The 21,363-nt window shown below is 33.5% G+C and overlaps 1 protein-coding gene across 2 annotated transcripts; it reads left to right on the plus strand.

Moving 5' to 3' along the window:
- The first annotated feature begins 1,732 nt into the window (after positions 1-1,732).
- On the plus strand, positions 1,733-19,916 carry LOC148232750 (uncharacterized). 2 transcript variants are annotated; one of them, XM_088190201.1, is made up of 24 exons: positions 1,733-1,970; positions 6,356-6,543; positions 6,612-6,808; positions 6,872-7,022; positions 7,384-10,541; positions 10,611-10,681; positions 10,742-10,840; positions 10,905-11,056; positions 11,121-11,439; positions 12,874-13,049; positions 13,122-13,526; positions 13,601-13,731; positions 13,794-13,912; positions 13,975-14,086; positions 14,151-14,274; positions 14,702-14,818; positions 14,887-15,142; positions 15,200-15,326; positions 15,409-15,467; positions 15,531-15,625; positions 15,692-15,887; positions 17,456-18,220; positions 18,290-18,389; positions 18,448-19,916. In XM_088190201.1, the coding sequence occupies exons 1-24, from the start codon at positions 1,811-1,813 to the stop codon at positions 19,388-19,390; spliced, it is 8,220 nt and encodes a 2,739-aa protein (XP_088046327.1). In that variant the 5' UTR covers positions 1,733-1,810; the 3' UTR covers positions 19,391-19,916. The 2 variants fall into 2 exon arrangements, 1 of the variants encoding a protein (XP_088046327.1); XR_015810461.1 differs by lacking the exons at positions 17,456-18,220; positions 18,290-18,389; positions 18,448-19,916 and having other exon boundaries at positions 13,975-14,085; positions 15,692-15,754.
- Positions 19,917-21,363: the final 1,447 nt, after the last annotated feature.

A 21,363-nucleotide genomic window follows, 5' to 3' on the forward strand; every position in this document is an offset into this window, starting at 1 on the left:
GTTTATATCCTTTATTTTCGACTGCGATTGAGTAATAATATCTAGTCATTTTTATTCGGATCACTGAAAAACCAATAGGTGAAATAAGGTACTTGTTAAGTTTTCTTCCACTGCGGCTTGAGCCTAACGGCTACGAAAGCGGCGAACATGGTTTTGCTATATAAATACGTTTGAAAATTTAAAACTTAGTTGTTTTATCGCCATAAATGTGTTTATTCCTCAAAAATCAGTTAAGAATCGCAATTAACCGTTTACCAGTGTCGCCGTGTGTTAGTCAGTGATATTTGGTGTATTTTCAATCATATGAATATTGCAAGGCAAAATTAAATTTCAATTATTTGCTTCCAGACAAAATTCAAATAGATCTTGTAGACCGTTTTGCTAAATATAGAACAACGGCACCTTCAATGATAATATAACTAACGCGTAATTCCACGCAAAACAAACGACTAAAAAGATCCGTTCGTCATCTTTATGTTGATAGAATTCGATTAAAATATTATTAAACTATGTATTTATTCAATTCAGATGTAAAGTGTTTTACTGCACTTTATTTACAATCGTATGAACTTAGCTAATTTAATTCGCGATAGCTATCTTGAACTCTAGCGCAAAAATAAGCATTGAGCTGAAATAATAAGCTATATTAAAGTATTTAAAGCTCAGACACAGTTTTATATAAATAATTTAGCAAAACAATCTCTTATACGAAGAAAAATAAAATGATTGGTAAAAATAGTTTTTATCCATTATTTATTACTTTCATTAAAAGACTTTTGGAACAATTTAAAGATAGATTTAAGAAATTTACCATTGTAGAACCCTTGGCCACGTTTCTTACAAATATGCGCAAAATAGACATTAAAAAAATTGATAAATCCATACCGTAACTTTTTCAGAAAAAAACATAAAAATTTTCATAATCTCCATGGTAATCTTTGTCTGCTGGAACTGGTCATCCAGCATCGTAAACCAGAAGCACGGATCTTCGTGGCAAAACGGAGGGGGCATTATGATGATGGCTTAGGTCTCTTGATCTGACTTAATCCTCAAGGTAACTTGATCTGACTCCATTTTTATATCTTGTTCTTGAACGACGTGGCTCGAATTAAATTTTCGTGTTCAGATCACGTCGGTGGGTCACCACTAATAATCTGCACTGCGACTCTAATGGGCGCAAGATTATGAGCAGGATCAGTGAAGATAGCGGACGAGCTCTCCGAAAATAATGTATATTGTTTGTTGTACGTATAACTGTATGTTGTTCTAACGACTGGTAAATGACCTTTATTTATTTTAATCGCTTCATATTTATACTAAATATTTAATACGATCCACGTGTATTAATGATAATTAATTATTAATGAGAAACCTGTGTAAAATATTAATTAAATAGAATTTAAATAATTTATATATATATATATATATATATATATATATATATATATATATATATATTCGTAAATATACATATGTAAAGTGATCATCTATGATCAAAATTTTTGCTTTCTGCAATTTTCATTTGCGCAATAATCATCGAGCTCTGGAAACCCTTTCTAAGACTAAGCAACACAACTTCACCCGCCACTATTTTCTCAATGTCGAATGCGCCTGAGGCAACAATGAGGTTTTGGACCCTTGATGTAAGAGATGTGTAAAATTTATAAATGAATTAAGAGTCAAGGCATAGCCGACATCGGCGGCGTTACGGCCTCGCGTCTTCCATCCGTTTAAAAAGATTTGTGGCATCGGTGCGTATGGAGGTTTCGGTCGGCGTTCGGAGGCTCTGCGGACGGCGGGGCCGGTAGAGATGTGCGCCGACGGTGGGGCGGAGGCCGGCGAAGCGGACGCCGCCGCCGAGCCGGACTTCGCCGTCGTGTGTTCCTTCCTCGCGCTTGCGGGCGACGCCTGCGCCATCGAGCCAGTGCCCTTTCCCGAGCTGCTGGCCTATCTGCACGATCCCGACGAAGGTGAGAGCCTCCCATGACGAATCCGCGTCGCACCTCCCGATCGTCTGCACCCTTATGCCCCGCGGAGCGCAGCCGACGCGTCACACGTCGTGCGCGTCGTTTGTAAATAACATAATGCACAATAATATGTGGCGTTCGACTTTCGTCTCCCTAACAATGTGCCCCTAAATCGTTGCGCAATCGTTTTATAACATACTTTTGTATTTAAGTGCACTTTTCTTGTTTTAAAAATGGCCGCCAAAAACAAAATGTCAGACGGGTCGTTCGATTTCAAAACTGACAATCGCGGGTCGTCATGCTTCGATTTTAATTGCAATGTTGACCACAAAATAAAAACATTAATTAAAATGAATTGTAGATTATAAACAACACATTGAACGTAACTGTCAAATGTCACTCTAACCAATATTTTTTCTTATTAAATCCATTGCGGTCCAATTTATTTAATCACAACAATCAAGTTTTTTCATAGATCACTTATTTAGGGTATACTCGGATATTGGGAACACTACATTAAAAAAAACATTGAGAAATAATGTTTTGCTCTATCATTGTAAATAGTATTTTGTTCACTATTGTAATTCACCTAATGCCAATGATACTCAACATATTTTTAATCGCACGGAATTTATTATTATTAAATATATTAATGTATTTTCATTACAATTGCATACTTGATGTTTGGTTTATTTGTCATTGTATGATATTTTTCGAAGCAATGTTATGGGAAGAACTGATAGATAGGTCAGAAGTATTTGAATGACAAAAAATAGTTATGATCTCCTCAGCTACTATAATTGCCTTTATCTTTGTAATAAACAACTAATAGTAATTAATTAATTTTTTGCAAAATTCAGAATCTTTTACTAATAAAAAGAAGAACCACTTTTTTAGTAATTCTTTCAAAACAGAAATATGTAATCATATGTGGTTTTTAAAAAGTTTTTATTTTAAGAATAATGTGTGATAATGTAACTACCAATATGTTGTAATAACTATAAATAATATAATTTACATATTTCAATATTGGCTAAAAAATATTGTAAAAACAAAAACAGTAAAGATATTTTACATATAAATTTATCTATAGGCTACAAATTTTCTTTTGCTTATTGTTTTATTGCTTTTGAAAGCTCTTTTCTGTTAAGACATAATTGTACTAGTTAAATATCAGTTTTGGAAGAGTAAATTGTCTGCAAGTAATTTATAATTTCATTTTTAATCAACTTATCCGTGAAAAACAATCGAAAGAAGTCGATATAGGGTCCTGAGAACCTGGAATTTTCGAAATTACCAAATCTTTTTACCGTACTATATCATTAGAAGTATCCCTGAGTAACTAACGAAGATAATACTAGAAATTGTATCATCAAGTCACTCAAAAAGACTTCAGTAAATAAAAATTATATTGGGCATGACAAAGATGCCTTTGGACTTCTGAGGTTTAAGGTTCTGCTACTGTCTTTATACTGTACTGTGCAAAATATTTTCTTTTCATAAACTCGTATAGTTCTATGTCAATAGAGCCACAAAATTATCTTAGTGATGCTAGAAATGTTCCTATAAAACAGGGCTGTGGAGTCGTTTTAAATTTTAACTTACTATCTTATGGTCCGACTTCAATTTTAATAAGATAATTTTTTGGCAGCATATAATTGATAGCAATAAAAATAATTATCTATATATTAAAAATGACAAACTTAAAACTTGTACTCGCAATGGAAAAATCTCGTTTCATTGGTTTTATTTTGCCAGGTTGATTAAATCTAATCTTAAATCTTTAATAATACTAAATCTAAATTTAATCTTTTTCATCCGTGATTTAAACTGAATTAGATCTTAAAAAAAATTGCTTCTAGTAAATCAGCGTTTATGGAAGTTCTTAAATCAGATTTGATTATTTTAAGCGCGAAAATAATCGCTCTTTAATGCACTCAACGTGTTAAAGAAAATTTTAAAAAGGAGTCAGTCGATTTTTTACGACTCCGGCTTCTTTTAAAATACAACGACACCAACTTCAACTCCACAGCCCTGCTATAAAGTCTTATAGTGACAGCTGAGGGGGTAGTTTTGAGCAATTTTATGTTATAAAAAAAATTACCGAAGTTTGTACTTTTATAGATTATATTTTTTACCACAAATTTAGTTTATTTGAAGTTATTGATATTATAATTTTTGTTTTGGAATTCAATTATCTTCCCAAAAATCGGGTTGAATTATTTTAACTGGACCAGATATGACTAAGTAAAAAAGTATTTTTTGAGAAGAACTATCTTGAGTATGCTATGTTGCTTTCCTGTTATCGGGGGTCAAATTGATTCTAAAAAAATATTTATATATTTGTATACAATTATGAATAGCATTTTTTAAGTAGATTCGTTGCAGAGAGTTATTCATGGGGTATTCACTGTTTTGATCAACGCACACTTAACAAAACCACGTTTTAAAATTTAAACAGGCTAGGCGTGAATGAGTGGCAGTGAGTGAGTGTTGGTCAGAACAGCGAACACCCCATGAATACAACAAAACAGGTTTTTGCAGGAATTGTATAGCTTCTGTTTCAGTACGAGGCAGTTTGAACGCGTTCAAACTGCCTAATTGTATATATTAATAAATAAAATATATGAACTAATGAGGAAATATATGGTGGTGCAGGTGACAAAGAGTTATGGGGAAAATCACCCCAATAAGGTTGTAAGAAAAATTTTGAAGGAGAAGAAGGCGTTAAACATTTTCAGTTTCTCGAAAGCGTTTTTACTTATCGGCTTGTTGACATTCCATAATAATATATTGAGGTCAACCAATGAAGCCCTAAACCATTTTTATAATAATCATGTAATTTATGTTAAAAAAATATCAAAATAAAACCTATAATTTGACACATTACTGATTGAAAGCCGAATAATTGGCTTTAACTAATGCTAACAGGCACTGGGAAGTCAATTTTTTAGCTTTACGCATATCTATTTGAAGATACTAATCAAAAATCCATGCTTTTAGTAATGTAAAGTGTTAAAATAAATGCTACCCGTCTACATTTAACCGTTCTATTGCAACGAGCCACGTACGGGGTTCAGTCACATTAAGAGCCACATACGAGGCATTTACAGAATCTGTTACATACACTACGAAATAATATTACAAAACTATTTTGGTATATAGTCATCTATAGAGAAACTTTTAAAATTTTAAAATTATAACGGCTTGAATAGCTGTCTTAAAAATGGCTAAAATTAATGTGCTTCTTTTTAACGTCGCCAGGATTGCCACTAGTCACTTTCGCCTTTGTAATATATGAAACGTAATTTTTAATAACATGATAAATGGTGTAGAACTAGACAAAACTATTTTGATTCTCAAAGACTAAAATTTGGTTAGTTACAGGTGACCCTCCAGTTCGCGCCTTTGTAACATGATACTTCTCGACCAAATTTATGTGGCATGCATAAAATGACGATAAGATTTTTTATTATTGTTATATTGTTGGTTTATATTTTATAAAAAATATATGTTTTTTACTTTGTATAAAAATGTTAATTTGCTAATAAAGCAAAAATTAATTCAATATTGTTTTGTTGTGACAACCCTGGCACTTCGATTTTTAACTGCTGAAAATGGTGGCACCTGGAGGCTCTTTTTTTGGTTATAAGAGTTCTCGACAAGTCGTTAATACTTAACATATAATTTTTAATAGCTTGCATTGGGGTCGTATACTAGGAAAAATACCGTGACACGGTTAAATACTGACCAAATGTTGATTAAAAATAATTAAAATTTGTGAGTGCTATCATCATTTAAGAATAGATTTAAATAATATGTCAAATTTAAATATTCTATCTGAATGGGTAGTATCGCTTAAATGTTATATATTTTAAAGCTGTTATTTTTATTTTTACGATCCTCCGTGTAATCCTTTTGCAGAATGATTTTTGGTCGATACTCTACTTTTCTTGCTTTATTTCGAGAGAATGTTGATGTCCAAAAATTTGATCGCCGTATAATACGCTAACTGTCTATGATTTAACATCTGACTCAACCATCTACACACAATTTATATAACTATTTTTGAAACTCTTGCCATGTTTGAACGAATGATCTCAGTATTTAGATCATGTTGGCGATCGGATGCTGTCTGCTTTCGTTAAAGAAACAGTGACATCATCTGAGCATGTTCAAATATATACATTAATTTACGTAACTGTTCTAGGCTTTCATATTTATTGTACACACTGCAAGAACTGTTTGAATAGTCCTCTTAGATGAAAAAATATTTTCATTAGAATTATATTCGAACTTATGTATCATGATAATTCTTTTGTGAAATTTCTATTTTTGCAAGTAATTGTATGTTTATAATAATTTAAACATTGTTTTTTTTTTTTCAGTTTCAACATATCTTGTAGAACTATTTTGCAAGTTGTTAAGAAGGGCTGTGAAAAGCTTCCGTCCCAACTACTGGGAAAAGTACCTCATTAAATTTTGCAATCAGCGGGGTCACCGCCAAGACGCTTGGGAATTGGAGAGGTTCGGTTACAAAAAATCAAATGTGCGGGTCAAACTCAGGGTACTTAAGGTATAAACAATATTCTATACACTACATAATTTAAAAATACGATAATACAGTTTAATTTACAATTACAGACTCTATTGGAGTATCAATTTGTTTGCAATACAAAGTTTAAGAATGCCATCAACAAGATGGACAACCCTCAGCTACGGTTGACTCCGATAGGAAGGGACGATAAAGGAAGGTGCTATTGGCTGCAAACGGACCACAGAGCAAATCTACGCTTATATAGAGAAGATCAAGATGAAGAAACGTGGAAATTGGTCGCTAAGTATGAATATAAATCAACTATAACCGTTTTGAAAAATATCTAATGTTTTAACTTGTATTTTAGTGGTAGAGCCGGGCTAGTGGAAATAATAAATGCTTTAAAGAGTGGTAAATATCTGTCAGATTCGATAGTAGAGCCCGTTTTGAATGAAGATTCTAACAGTGTCGAGAGTGCCCCTGTACCAACAGTTCAAACGGAAGAAACTGATAACGATGTAAGTTGATTTATATTTATGAAGACTAGGGTCATACCTTTTTTTAAACTTATAAATTAACTGACATAATATATTTTCATTAACAAAAATTGAGTCAAATGAAAAACTTGAATATGTTTTATCATAAATTATTGAACGAATATGTCACTACTTGTATCCGTATTGATCAAGAAAACTGACTAGTCCACTTGTACACTTGCTAGAATGACAGACATGCATCACCATACTTTACTATTATTTGTGATGAATTTCTATTGGTTTCACCCCTTCACTATATTAAACTGTTGACAATTTTAAGATTTTCATTTGACTCATCGTCCATTATTCTGTTGATATAATTAATGATTGAATGTCTTTTTAGATTAAAGAATCATCGCCTCTGTCCAGCGTCAAACCGATCATTGAGACCGATGACGATATACCAAAAAATGATTCCGATTCGCCAAAAACTAGTACGGGTACTATAGATAAAAGTGAAGATCTGGTAGTTAGCGAAGCATCGAACGGTAAAGAATCTCAAGCTAAAGACGAGGAGTCCACAGTGACTGAAGATATAAAAAATAATAGTGAGAACAGCGAAAGTTCGAAATTAGATGTAGATTGTAAAATAGATAATGAAACCATCGATACCGACAATCATAATGGTATTGTTGGTGAAGAAATCGAAGAAAAAGTTATGATAATCAAAGGAGACGGCAACGGCGCCGATTGCGAGTCAATGCCTAATTATTTTTTTAGTGAAGAGATTGAAGAAGATGTTATGTATATATTTGGCTATGGTAACGGCCACGATTGCATGACGGGTAATCCTGGTGTAGATGCGGCTTCCTCAAATGCGCCCGAAGCGCAGACTAGCGAACCGATTGATAATGGTGAAGTAGAAAGTTCAACATCCGACGGTAACGTAGTCGAGAATGTATTAAACAGTAAAAACGGCGATCATGTCGACGACATACCGACTGAAATTGATATTAAATCAAATAGTAAGAGCGTTGGAGATACCGAGAACGATCTGGAAACGAAAGGCGGTCCGTCGGCATCGCTGCCTTTTACGAAAAGGTTTCTTCAAAACATACCCAAGCCGCAAGCGGCGAATGTTGATTCAAATAGTCCGAGCAAGATTAAATTATGGAGCGTCGATTCATTCTGCACCTCGTCCAGCAACGAGCAAACTAGTGATAATTGTGCAAATACAGAAACAGTATTAGAAGATAAAACTAGGATAGTCAATAACGAGTGTGCTGACACTATCACTTCAAACGATAACGGTGTTAACGAAACGACGTCTGAATGTGGCAAGTCAACAAATGATGAACCCGTTGTTCATTCGCAAAGTATTACCGATAGTGATTTAGTGAAATGTGATAATAATGCAATAACTAGTTCCGAACACGATGCTGCTAATGAACCGACTAAGTTAAACGACAAAGTTTCAGAGACGGAAGACTTGAAAAGTGATAATTTAAGTGAGGCAACTAATGTATACGTTAAACATGTAGAAGATGATGAAACGGTTGAACCAGATAAATCACAAGGTTCTACAGATTGTATAGAATCGATAATTGATAATGATCAGTCATCTAACCAATCAAATAATGTTGAAGGAGAGCATAAAATTAACGAAATAATTGATTCGAATATCGAAGAAACGAAAGAAAACTTAAATATCGAAGAATTGTCACCTACTAAACACGAAGATCATGAAAAATCTGATATTGAATTGAATAAATGTCAAGAAAAGCCCATAGAATCTGAAGAGCTAGAGGGATTGGAAGAATCTGTAAATGTTGATGAAAATATCCAAAAAGAATCAGTTGAAAGTATCGAGAACATTGCAAAAGAAAAATCTATCAGTGAAGAATCGCCAATTATTGAATGTCAAAAACTAGATACAAAGAAAGAGTCTATTGTTGAAGAAAATACGGTAGAAGATAAGAGTCAAGAAATATGTGCCGATAGTGAAAAGAGTAATACGAATGATGAACCAATCGTTGAAGATTCTAAAAATGCTAAAATTATCGATAGCGAAAAGCATAATGAAACAGAAGTCTCTATCGTTGAAGATTCTGCAAATATCGAAAGCAATAAGCAAGATGAAAAGGAAGAATCTATTATTGAGGAAGGTGAGGATCAAGAAAAATCTATTAAAAGCACAAAAGTAGAAGTTAATAATATTGAAAATTCTACTGATGATGAAAAAAATAATGTAGTAAATGCAGTTGTTGAAGAAACTACAATTATTGATAGTGTAGGAAAGGAAGTGCACAAGGATAATGAAGAAGAAAAAGTCGTTAGTTCGGAGTCCTCAAACAAAGACGATATTTGCAATAGTTCGGAGTCCTCAAACAAAAACGATATTTGCAATGTAGTAGTTGAAAATGAAACCGATAAAGTAGATGAAGAATTCACAAACACAGAAAATCAAGAAAAAAAGTGTGAGGGTGAAAAAGATAAGATAGAAGATGAACCCATTGCTGAAGAAACTATAAATACGGAAAAAGAGAGTAAAACACTTACATCAAAAGAATCCATAATTGATAAATCTGCAAATATAGATAGTAGTAAAGAAAATGTTATGGAAAGCGAAGCGAATAGTAAAGAAAGGATTATCAAATCCCGAAAGTGTAAGGCGCAAGTGGAAACTAATAATGAAGAAAAGGTAAAAGGTGGTAAGCTTAAAGCAAAGGAAGAGACCGCTGTTGGAGAATCTACGAATTTAAATAATAGTAAAGAAAGGACCATCAAATCCCGAAAGTGTAAGGCACAAGTGGAAACTAATAATGAAGAAAAGGCAAAAGGGGGAAAGCATAAAGCAAAGGAAGAGTCTGTTAATGCGAATCTAGAATTGAATATCAAAGTTAAAAAAGCTAAGACAGAAGAGCCTGATAAAATTAAAGAAGAACCAGTTGAAGCTCATAAATCGAGCGGAGAAAATAGCAATTTAAAGGTAGAGGATAGAATAAAACGTGAAGAATGCAACTCTCAATCTGACGATTCTGGAATTTCTATGAAAAAGATTAAGACTGGTTTGCAAGAAGAATCGAAAAAGACCGATGATATTGTAGTTGTTAAACATGTGAAACATGAAACAATGAAGCTTACTGTACAGTTGAAGAAAATGGAGATGATAGATCTAGAGACCAAAGCTGGGGTGAGGACGAGGAGATCCGGAGCGCTCATTAATGCCAAGCTCGCTGAGGTTGTGAAGGAAAGTGAAGTGAAACTGGAGAAGCTTGTGATGAAAGGAGGCAAACGGACCAGAGGCGCTGATAATAATGTAAATAACGCCAAACCAAAAATTGTGAAAAAAGAAGAAGCCGTTGAAAATAAAGTTGATGAAGTAGAGAAAGAAGATCTAAAGAAGGTTGATAAAATAGAAAAGGAAGAAGAAAAGAAGGAGAAGGTTACGAGAAAGAGAGCACGAGATAAAACCGAATCTGAGTCGGAGGAAGAAATAGTGGAACCTCAGAAGAATAAAAAGATAAAGATGAGACAGAAGAAGGTGAACACGGCTGTTAGGTGAAATATAGATTAAATACAGGTTTTAAAATATCCGATGGAATTCAAAATTGATATTATTTTTTTTAGAAAAAAGGTAGAAGAACAGAAGATGGCTGAAGAAAGTAGCGATGAGGATGAATCTGAAACGCCAATTAAAGGTTTTTATTTTTATCATACGATTTAATTATGTATTTTATTTAATGTTATTTTTATTGTAGGAAAGCTAAAGAATATTGTACAGCCTAAGGATGATAGTCCTCCTGAAATAACTGAAAAAAAGGTTGTGAAAAAGAAAGGAAGAAAGAAGAAAGTCAAAGGTTTATAATTTTTATTATATTTTTTTTTCATTTTATTCAAGTGTTAATTAATTTTAATCACTAGGGAGCAAACCTGTTGAATCAGAACAACCAGTCGACGACACTCCAGTTCGCCAATCTCGAAGGATAGCACAGCTCAAAATCAAAGAAGAAGCTCAGCGTCGACTCATGGAAGAAATGGCTTTGAGGGAGATGAAAGAGCAGCATAAAAAGAAGGTATTTGAACGTTACATAATTTGTGTTGTTTATATCAAATGTTAACAATATATTTTATTTAAAGAATAACAAGAGCAAAGATGAGGATTGGCAAGACGAAGCTTCCGAGCATAGTTCCGAAGGCGCTATAGAGGTTGTCAAGATCAAGGAAAAGAAGAAGCATAAGAAGCTCGATAACTGGCACAAGAAACAACTGGGTTGGAACTCTTCCAGCGGCGGAAATGATAGCGATTCTGAACCTGGAAATGAACCCGAAGATGATTTTGATGAACAAGAAGAGGAAGATATACTGGCGCCTAAATCTGATCATGAATTCTCACCTGAATCTGATATTGAATCTAGTGATGTGGTGCCTATTAGGAGGGCTCGTACTTTGAAGAAAGGTATGGAGATAAAATCTTCATTAATGCGTCATCTATACATTTGTCCATATCGTTAATTTCTGGCTATAGTTAGATAGTTCGATCCGCGTTAGACGAACCGTGAAACAGGACTAGGTATGGAAAAAAATCTATAAAAAAAAATTAGTATGAGTTTATTCTCATATATAGTTGGAAATCGTTTCTTAACCTCAGATGCAATTAACGCGTCAATATTTCTCGAATCTATCACGAAAATATTTGTTAAAATATGTCATTTCAGTGAAATATCGGAACACATAATTTCCGGTAAATATATATTTTTACCAGTAAAAATATAATTTATCTGGCAGGTGCTAGTAAAACTATGATTTCAAATTTTCCATATGTAATAATATATGCATTTATATGCGATGTATATATGTATTTTTCGATGAAGTTATATTTTCACTAGTGAAGTACAGATACATTTTCACCAGTAGATATATATTTTTACTTGCGAAAATATAATTGAACTAATAGGCGCTAGTGAAATTATATGTTGCTCTTAAATGTCTGAAATTCAATTTGACAGTTGCGAAATATCATTTTGCTGTTCAAACCAAAATCTAACCTAATAAAACTTCTGAAACTAATTATAGTTTTAGAGCTTTTATCGAGTTAAGTTTAAAATACAAATTAAGTTAACTCATCTCTCAGAGGAAATTTAGCGTAAGAAGTACAGACAGGCGTTACATCTCGCATATTGCTCTATAGATATTTAAGTGTGTTTATCAAAGTATATTCAAACCGAATTTTGGTCGATAGGAGGGTGCAAAAACAATTATCACTTCTCAGAAGTAAAAAATTCAAGTTAAAAGCAATAAAATCGTGTTCCGATGGCGATAGCAGTTTAGATGTGTTTCATTTTATTCTCACTTATTGTAAGTCGTAATATTGTTATAAAAAGGTCTTAATGTGAACACTAGATAACCGAGTGTTTCTATTGCGACGGCACGATTTTATTGCTTTTGACGTAGATTTTAAACAGGAGGCACCCCTCCCCCCTTTTTGAATTTGGCCAGAAAAATACGGATCGATTCACACCGGAACAATTCCAATGCACGTGTCTAGTGTTAAAATCACCAAACCCCGTATCGAGATCATTACAGTCCATTATTTGGAGGGGCCAACAAAATTCATGTAATTTAATGAAATACTATGAATCTTAATAAAATTAAAATATTAAAAAAAGGACCACTAACTGGCCAACTTTTGTTGAACCCTGTTGAAAGTCAGTTCTAGATTTTCCAAAGATTTTCAATTTGTATATTAAAGATAATGGCATGTTTTGAAAAAAAACCATATACTTTTATCTAATCCGAGTGAACAATATGGGTGTCTTGAATTAATTGTAATCGTATTGTTTTTTTTAATTTTAGGTATTGTTTGAAACTATTATTCATGTTTGTTTATTAGATGATGGCGAAGTTCCACAAGACGCTGAATCCGGTTGTACTCAGTGCGGAAAGAATGACCATCCAGAATGGATACTGCTGTGTGATTCTTGCGATGCTGGATGGCACGCTTCATGTCTTAAGCCCGTTTTGTTTCTCGTTCCTGAAGGACAATGGTTCTGCCCCCCTTGCAATCATGTAAGTATATTCAATTAGATCTACAAAGCTTGAGGTCTCAGTATTTAAAATAAATAAATAAATGTTTATTAGAAATCGTTGATCACTGCATTGGAGGGAGCGTTGGACGATTACGATAAGTTGGTCGAGCGAGTCAAAGACGCAGATTTGGAGAAGAAGATGAAGAGCGATGAATCGGCTGATGCGAGCGAGTACAACTCTGACAATTCTGACGATAATAATTCAGAAGCAAATAGCAGCGAAAGCAATTCTTCGGAGTCTTCAAACAATGAGAAAATATATAGGTTGCGCGAGAGGCGACAACTGCCAGTCAGTTATCGTTTCAAAGAATACGATCAGTTGATAAGTTCGGCGATTAAGGAGGAATATAAAGAAGTGGATAACAGCGGCGCCGGTAATATGGGAAGGGGAAAAGACATTTCGACTATAATCGAAGCAGATTTAGAAGAGAAGAAAGCAATGGCTGAAGCTATTAAAGTATGCATAGATATATAAATAAATTAGTCTTGTTTCATAATCGATGATTATGATATTTTATGATTTTATTGAAGGAAACTGGTGATGAAAATATGCCTCGTCCTCGACAGCCTAAAGCTCGACGTCGTCCGAGAAAACTCAACAGTCTGGAAGTCGTCTCAGACGATTGCGACGATAACTCGGACGAAGATTTTAAAGAAACGGCGTATGTTATCAATATAAAATTATTTTTTATATATGTATAATTATATGATGTATTGTTATCAGATGCTCCAGCTCAAGTTCAGAAGCTATTTCATCCAATGAATCTGCGAATTCGAGTTCATCACGCTCTTCAGACTCGTTACCCATCCGCCGCTCTTCAAGACCAACCAATTCAAAACATTGTAAGTTTTTTTTATGAATTGATTTTAATGTATAGGATTTTTAAATATTTTATGATTTTTAGCACGAAGAAGAACGCCTGAACGTAAGAAAAAAAGAAGGCGTATAATAGACAGTGATGATGATACAGCAGAGTCCGATGCGAGTAGCATTAAAGAATGGGAAACCAAGAAAAAGTAAGTATTTTCAAGTCATCGAAAGCTCAATTGAAAGTAAATAATTAAATAATTTTATTTTTAGAAAAAAATCTTCGCGGAGGTCACGTAAAAGAATGCCGGGTTCGTCGAGAAGGAGAAAGAAAGAGAAAAAAGAAGGTGGCGAAGGCGACGGCGACGATACTAAGCCTATTAAACAAAGAGCTAAGGTATAAATTATTTATTAGTGTGTCAGCTTAATTTGATCCTAAACCATTAAATTATTTGAAACTACTAATATATAATTTATTATAGAAAAAATATCACTAACCGCTAACCTAACTGATAATTTACTTTAACAAAAAAAAGTGAAATTATCGGAAGCTACTAATAAAGAATATGTCATTTAGGTCGATTCAAACCTTACGTGCACACTTTTTTATGAATTTACTGTAATTATAAATTTCAATAAATCTATTTTATTCCAAAAATATTACATTTGATTTTTTATTTATTTTACATTTATTTGCCACATTCTACGTCCAATGAGATTAAATTTATTTTAACGTTACGCTAACTTTATACTGCCGAGCAGTATTAAAATGAACTTATGTTAAATAAACTCGAAGATAATTTCTAAATAATTGTATTTAATAGGTTAAATACGGAGGCTTGTCAGATAGTTCGAGATCGTCGCACGATTGGTCACCAGCTCACAGGACCAGGCAAAAGAAGTACAATTATATGGAAATGCCTAATACTGAATCTGAAGAAGTAAGCTTTTTTTTTTACATATAGCAATATATACATAATTGTTATTAATATTATATATGACAACTCAGGAAGCTCACAAGCCAAGTGGGAAGCACATGGACAGCTCCGACGAATATAAGGGCGAATCTGACTCTGGTTCCGACTCCGACTCGTCCGGTAACAAGAAGCAAAAGTCGCGGTTCTTCGATGAAGACATCCAAAATATGCAGGCAGACAAAGAAGCATATCAGAAAAAAGAGTCGGATGAAATGAAAGGTTCTCTAGTTCCTACTGTAAAATTAAATGATGAATCTCCTGTTATAACTGACGGTGCCTTACAAACAGGTAAGATTTATTTTATAATGCGTCTTAAAACTCTGCTTAAACCTTTTCCTTTTGTAGATGATAATGTACAAACTAACGAAGAGACTATTTCTACTAATGATTTACCTATTACTATTGCTACTGCCGTGGTAACTACTCCGGTGAAGATTGTTAAAACGCCTAATCGAGCTAGACGAGGCGGAAAGTAAACATTGAATTTTTCTATATAACTTTTAAGTATTTATTGAGTTTGTATTGAGTTCGTTTTATTTTTTTTATATACATAGACCTGGCAGTTCTCCTAGAAAAAATTTGAAAAAAGTTATCGATAAAACTCCCGTTAAAGGTATTAACGTCGGTACTTATAAATTGAATTTATTTGTAATTAATTTTCGTTTAAATATTTTAGAATGTGATCCAATACAAGGTGATGGAATGGAGATTGGCGGCGACGGTGAAACGTTGAATATACCGATTAAATGTGTTATAATGACACCATTCCAAGTATGATTTCGTTGTATTATTATTGCATTGGCTTTTGTGTGTTATTATAAATTAATATTTTCATAGATGGAGCGAGAGAAGAAACGCAAAGAGAAAGAGGAGAAGATGAGAGAGAAAGAGATTCGCAAAGAAGAGAGGTTGAAGAAGAAGGAAGAGAAGCTTATGGTTAAAGAACAGAGGGCTAAGGAGCGTGAAGAGAAGAAGCTCGCTAAACAGGCCTCTATGGAGCAACGAGGCATCAACCGTAAAGTTATAAGACCAGGTTTGTATTCTTAACTCTGTATTAATAAGCTTGATGTTTATTCTTATAACTTTTTATAAATTAACTATAATTTCACTATTTGTTAATAGTAGTAATAATGCTATTTAGTAACAGTATTTTTTTCGACATAATAATCTCAGTTAAGCTATATTATGCTTTATGAGTTTCAACTGTCATAAAGTGACAATAGCTGTTAAGAACATCTGTAATGCAATTAGGGATTGCAATACCAGTAATATCGGTATTGGGGCAAAAATTGATCTTCGATACCACCGTTATTACAAAATAAAATACCAGTAGTATCGATTGTTTTAAGTCTACATTTTATTTATTGGGAACGATATCTTCATGGTTTATAATTATGAAAATGGCAATGCCTACATTGCTTGAAAGCAAAAGCAAAGAATAAAATAATGCTCATTGTAGGGGATTAACCTAAGTAGAATTATATTATGCAGTACACCAACTGTTTTTTACACGATCCACTAAAAAGAACGAATACTATATTTTTACACGATTTTATTTTGTCATATTGTACTTAAAAAAAACGAGCTAAAAACATTTCAATAGTTACGTTATGCAAAAAAATAGTATAATATAAAGCTGCAAGCGACAAAGAGCAGATGCGAATGACCGTTGGTTTGAAAAATATATTCTTTTCGTAAATTGCGTCATCGGCCAAGTTTTTTTTGTAAATACAGTCGACCCCCTATAGCGTAGAGATTTGGGCTTCGTTATAGGGGGGACTAAACACCCATACAAAATTTGAGGTTAGGTTCTTTCAACTGTATTTTATAAATTTAACCAAATCAGCAAATCAAACTTTTTTCCCACTTTTATGTATATGACCTTGTATGTTCTTATTGCGACATGCGCGCGAAGAATATCCTTGATTTTGTGAGTGCCAGGGGAGTCAAATGCAACAGTTTTTTGAGTTATTTTCTTAAATTTTGAAATAAAAAAAATGTTTAAATTTTGAAATAAAAAAAAATTTACGTATTATTTTAAATGCATTTAAATTTGAATGTTGGATGTAAAGTGTCATATCATATATCTATATATATTTTATGATTCATTACTTTATTAGATTTGTAATAGATCTGTTTAGATCCCTGCAACAGATTTTAGGTGTAAAAAAATATATTTTACAAAAACGGATGTAAAGAACGACAGTAAAGATTTTATTGCTTCCAAAAATACATTCTTTTTCCAATCAGATATATAAAAAAATTATTAATATAATATGTGGTGAAAATCGCAAAAAATTATGATTAAAATTAAATATTTCAAAGTTGAAACATCTTCAAACGTCAAATTCCGGTCATTATTTTATTTTTCTAAAATTATAATATATGGCAATAAAAAAATTGTACCTACTAAATAATTATTACTAAAAAATAATATTGAAAACCTCATGTGCGAAGCAAAATATCATATAAATGAATAAATACCTTTTTATATTGCACTATTCACATAATAAGATGACATGTATACTCAGTTTACATCACAGGAAAATCTATGATTTTTACACTAGATATACCAATTTAATTAAATTTAATTAATTTCAGAATACCAGCCAGGTCAGCAGATATTTACCAATCCAATACCTATATTGAGAGGCCCTGGAGTTTTTCCTCCGATACGTCAACCATATCCGCCGCATATGGGTCCCGGTGGTCCGAACATCAGAGGACCTATGCCTCCAAACATGAATCAACCTCACATGAACATTCGACCGTACATGCAAGGTCCACCTCGGGAAGGTCCACCTCCATTAGTGCCGATGGATAACAGAGATCAGATCATCCATCATAGACCTCTCATTGATACTCAAATTAAGAGTGAGAGAGCCGACACTGATGAATCTCAAGGGTATTCACCTCATCCCGAAGATAGGAAATCTGTGCTATTGTCGTTAGATAAACCACCACAATTGATTAATTTAGAGAGTATAAAAGCATTCCCGGGCGGACCTAGGTCTATACACGAAGGTCTAAGAGGCATGTCGCCGAATTTAGATAATCAGAGCTCAGTTATAAGACCTCCGATGCCGGGATACCCCATGGACGAAAGAGGTATACCTATGATGAGAGGCAATATGCACATCAGACCAAACGATAATCATAATGACATGGTGTCTAGAAATGGTATTCCAATATCTGATATGAGCGCCGAGCATAGACAGCTGTCACCTCATCATTTGAGTCTTAGTGCAGAAGAAGCGAAGAGAAGGGGAAGAGGTCCCGGTAAAAAAACTCTTGCTCGACAAGTTGCTACGAATTTGAGTACTGATGGAAGCTCACCGAGTCCATCTAGTTCCCCTATAATTGAAGGTATACATCAGTAATATTTAATTCCTAAATCAAAAAAGCCGTTGGATATTTATTCCTAATATTTTTCAGGTACTTTAGCCGTTGCTGGTGCTCCTCAACCTTTCCGCCCAAATGTGGATCCTCCTAGTGTTATTACAAGAATGCCACATATTATGCCACCTCCTTATAGGTATGCGAGTCTTATTATATAATTTGGTTTTAGGATTAATATTTTTTTATTTTTCCAGGGGGTCTTCTGTATTTAATAATAGTATACCAATGTATGGTGCTCCTAGACTGCCGCCTAATCATTTAATGGGTGGATCGTTTCGACCTCATCATCCGCATCCGCTCGATCCTTCGCCTTCCGGCGGTGGGCCTATATCTATGGCTTCTCCCGATCGGTCGAGTCCTCAAAGATACTCTCCATATCCTCCGCAAGCTTATTATCCTCCCGGATCTACCCCACCTCAACTAGGACCGTATCCACCTCCGCATGGACGTTTTCCGCCACATTTAAACGCTCCATCTTCGAGAAGTCCGACGCCTCATAATACGCCGGAAACAACGGAAGAAGTCAAAAGCAAAGCGAGAGATACACCAGAACCTGTACCGTTCATCAAATCTGAAATAAAGGAAGAACCGAATACGGATAAGCAATCGTCTTCGCCAACTGAGGAATTAGAAGTGGCTAGCGAAAAACCAACGGAGAGTGAACATTCGGCGGCTTCTCCGCCTCCAGCTCGACCGGCTCATCCTCGATTGAAACATACAGAGAATAAAAGTCGCGGAAGAATCGCTCTAACTACTGCCGCTCGATATCCCCAAGGACCGTACGCGCCTCAATACGGTCCTTACGCTCCACCTCATCACCCACCCACGTCCGAAACGTCTTATCTGCACCAATCGCTTCATCCTATTCATTCGAATCATCCTCAACCGCACATGTCTCAAATACACAGACCTATATACCCATCGCCTCATCTTCCTCCTTCTCATATGACTCCTATTCAGCTTCCGCCTCGACCGCCAGCCGCACAAGCTGAAAGATCGGACGAAGCTCCTAATCCACCGTCTACAGCTGGTGTGCCCCCTCCGCCGAATAATACAACTGGAGAAGATGAACCTAGCGAATTCGGAGGCCTCGTCAGTTACTTTTCGAGTCAACGAGAGGACGATATTGACACATAACTCGATCATAATCAGATTAAAATTACGACTTAAATAACATTTTTATAGATATTTATATAAACGGTAATAATAATAGAAAACATATTTAATTTATAATGTATATTCATAAATCTTAGCAACTATTATTATGACTTCAACAATTTATAAGTTGATGATATATATAAATTATTTGGCAGTGGTGCCAAAGCAATGTGAATAAATTATTTAAATACAGTTGTTATTTATTTGTATAGTGATATAAATTTTTAGTTCGAAATATTTTTTTAACGATAGCCACCTATTTAAAAGAAAAATGTTAATAGAAGTATAATTTTTAAAATTCTTCATATTTTTTTTATATTTTATTATAAAATTAGGTTTACAAAGATACGAATATTGCATAAAATATGTATAATATTTAAAAAACCTTTTGTGTTTCTCATAAATAACAATAAATTTGTTTTATCACTATGTAAGATAAGAAATATTTTTTTGTAGTACACTATATTTTAATTAGATTTGTTTTGAAATATATTTTTTAAATAAATATGGTACAATTTTATTTTTATCAGTTAAACATTAGACTTTAAATTTACCACGCCTCTATCGAGAATAAATAGAAAAATGTGTGTTTATAATTTATATTAATAAAATAGATATTTATGTATAGATCAAAGTGATGAATTTATCGTATACTGGAATTATTTGTAACTATGATTAAAATATAGTAAGGTTGTTTATTTATTAATTATATGTTTATGTCAAGCTTAATTATATTAAGATGTGTCTATTGATTATCTGACATTTTTTTAATGAATTTAGCGAACGGGAAAAAAGAGTGGGAACAGTTTATTAATAAAAGAGAATTTAAACAATCCGATAGATGGCATTTTTATTAAATTCAATTTACAAGCTTTGCTTTTAATTGTCTAACAATGGATTATAAATAGGGCTAAGACTAACGATTTACCACAAATGAACAAATAAAAAGTACGTCAAAAAATATCACATCTACGAAATGGCAATTTCAATTGTAAAAAGAAACTTATAATCAATGTTACTGGATTCTATTACATAATCGCAAAATATCACCTATAACAATTAACGAAATTTATGTTAGCGCGCATGCTGAGTGGATATTAATAGCACTTGAAAAAGTACCTGGACTAACTGCAAGACAAATGCACCACTTATTTCTGCCTAGTTACATGAACCATCAACTCGCATTCCATACAAATTACATTATTGCGAATTTTATGTATACAGATATCTTAACTAAATATTTATTAGACAGTAACAAATACTCGGTATTCAACCCAAATCATCGTATTGGACATACGATCCAAGACTGTAAGGGCGTTGAACTTTCCCTAATTCTCAAAGGGTATATAAGCTCTAATACAGCCGTAAAAAACTTGAAACAAATCCACAACTTCGCTTCCGACTTGGAATTAAAATTACACTAAGCGAAGCTACGTCACCAGAATACCAAAAGACGTAAGAAGGGAGGGGAGGGGTTATGGTATGGTGTGACATAGAAGATAAGGGGATGGGGGTTAAAATTTCACGAAAAATCTGTGACATAATTTATGAAAGCCGCCTTATGAACTTTCAATTTGAAAGAATAAAGCACGACCCCCCCCCCCTAAAAAAGGTAGTATAACGAATTCAAAATGTATTCAATAATATATAAAATACACTAATATAGTATCGTATTTCCTATTAAAATTTTAAATATTTCCAATATAAGCAGTTCGACATATAGATTCTTAAAAATCACTAGTAAATTAATTGCATATATATCATTCAGGTAACAAGATTACACAAACTGCAAAAAAATAATTTAATTTTCTATATAAAAATAATACATTTTATAACTATGAATCACTGCTAAAAATCAACGTATGTTGAAATTTGAACTATTATTTCCGAAATATAAATTATCAGAAACACACTGAATAGAACATATGCCATAGTTTTTTTGTGTATTTTCT

The sequence above is a fragment of the Plectrocnemia conspersa genome, unplaced genomic scaffold (assembly GCF_051122295.1).
Source record: "Plectrocnemia conspersa isolate PC_06_02 unplaced genomic scaffold, ASM5112229v1 ptg000008l, whole genome shotgun sequence".
In the NCBI taxonomy this organism is placed as follows: domain Eukaryota; kingdom Metazoa; phylum Arthropoda; class Insecta; order Trichoptera; family Polycentropodidae; genus Plectrocnemia; species Plectrocnemia conspersa.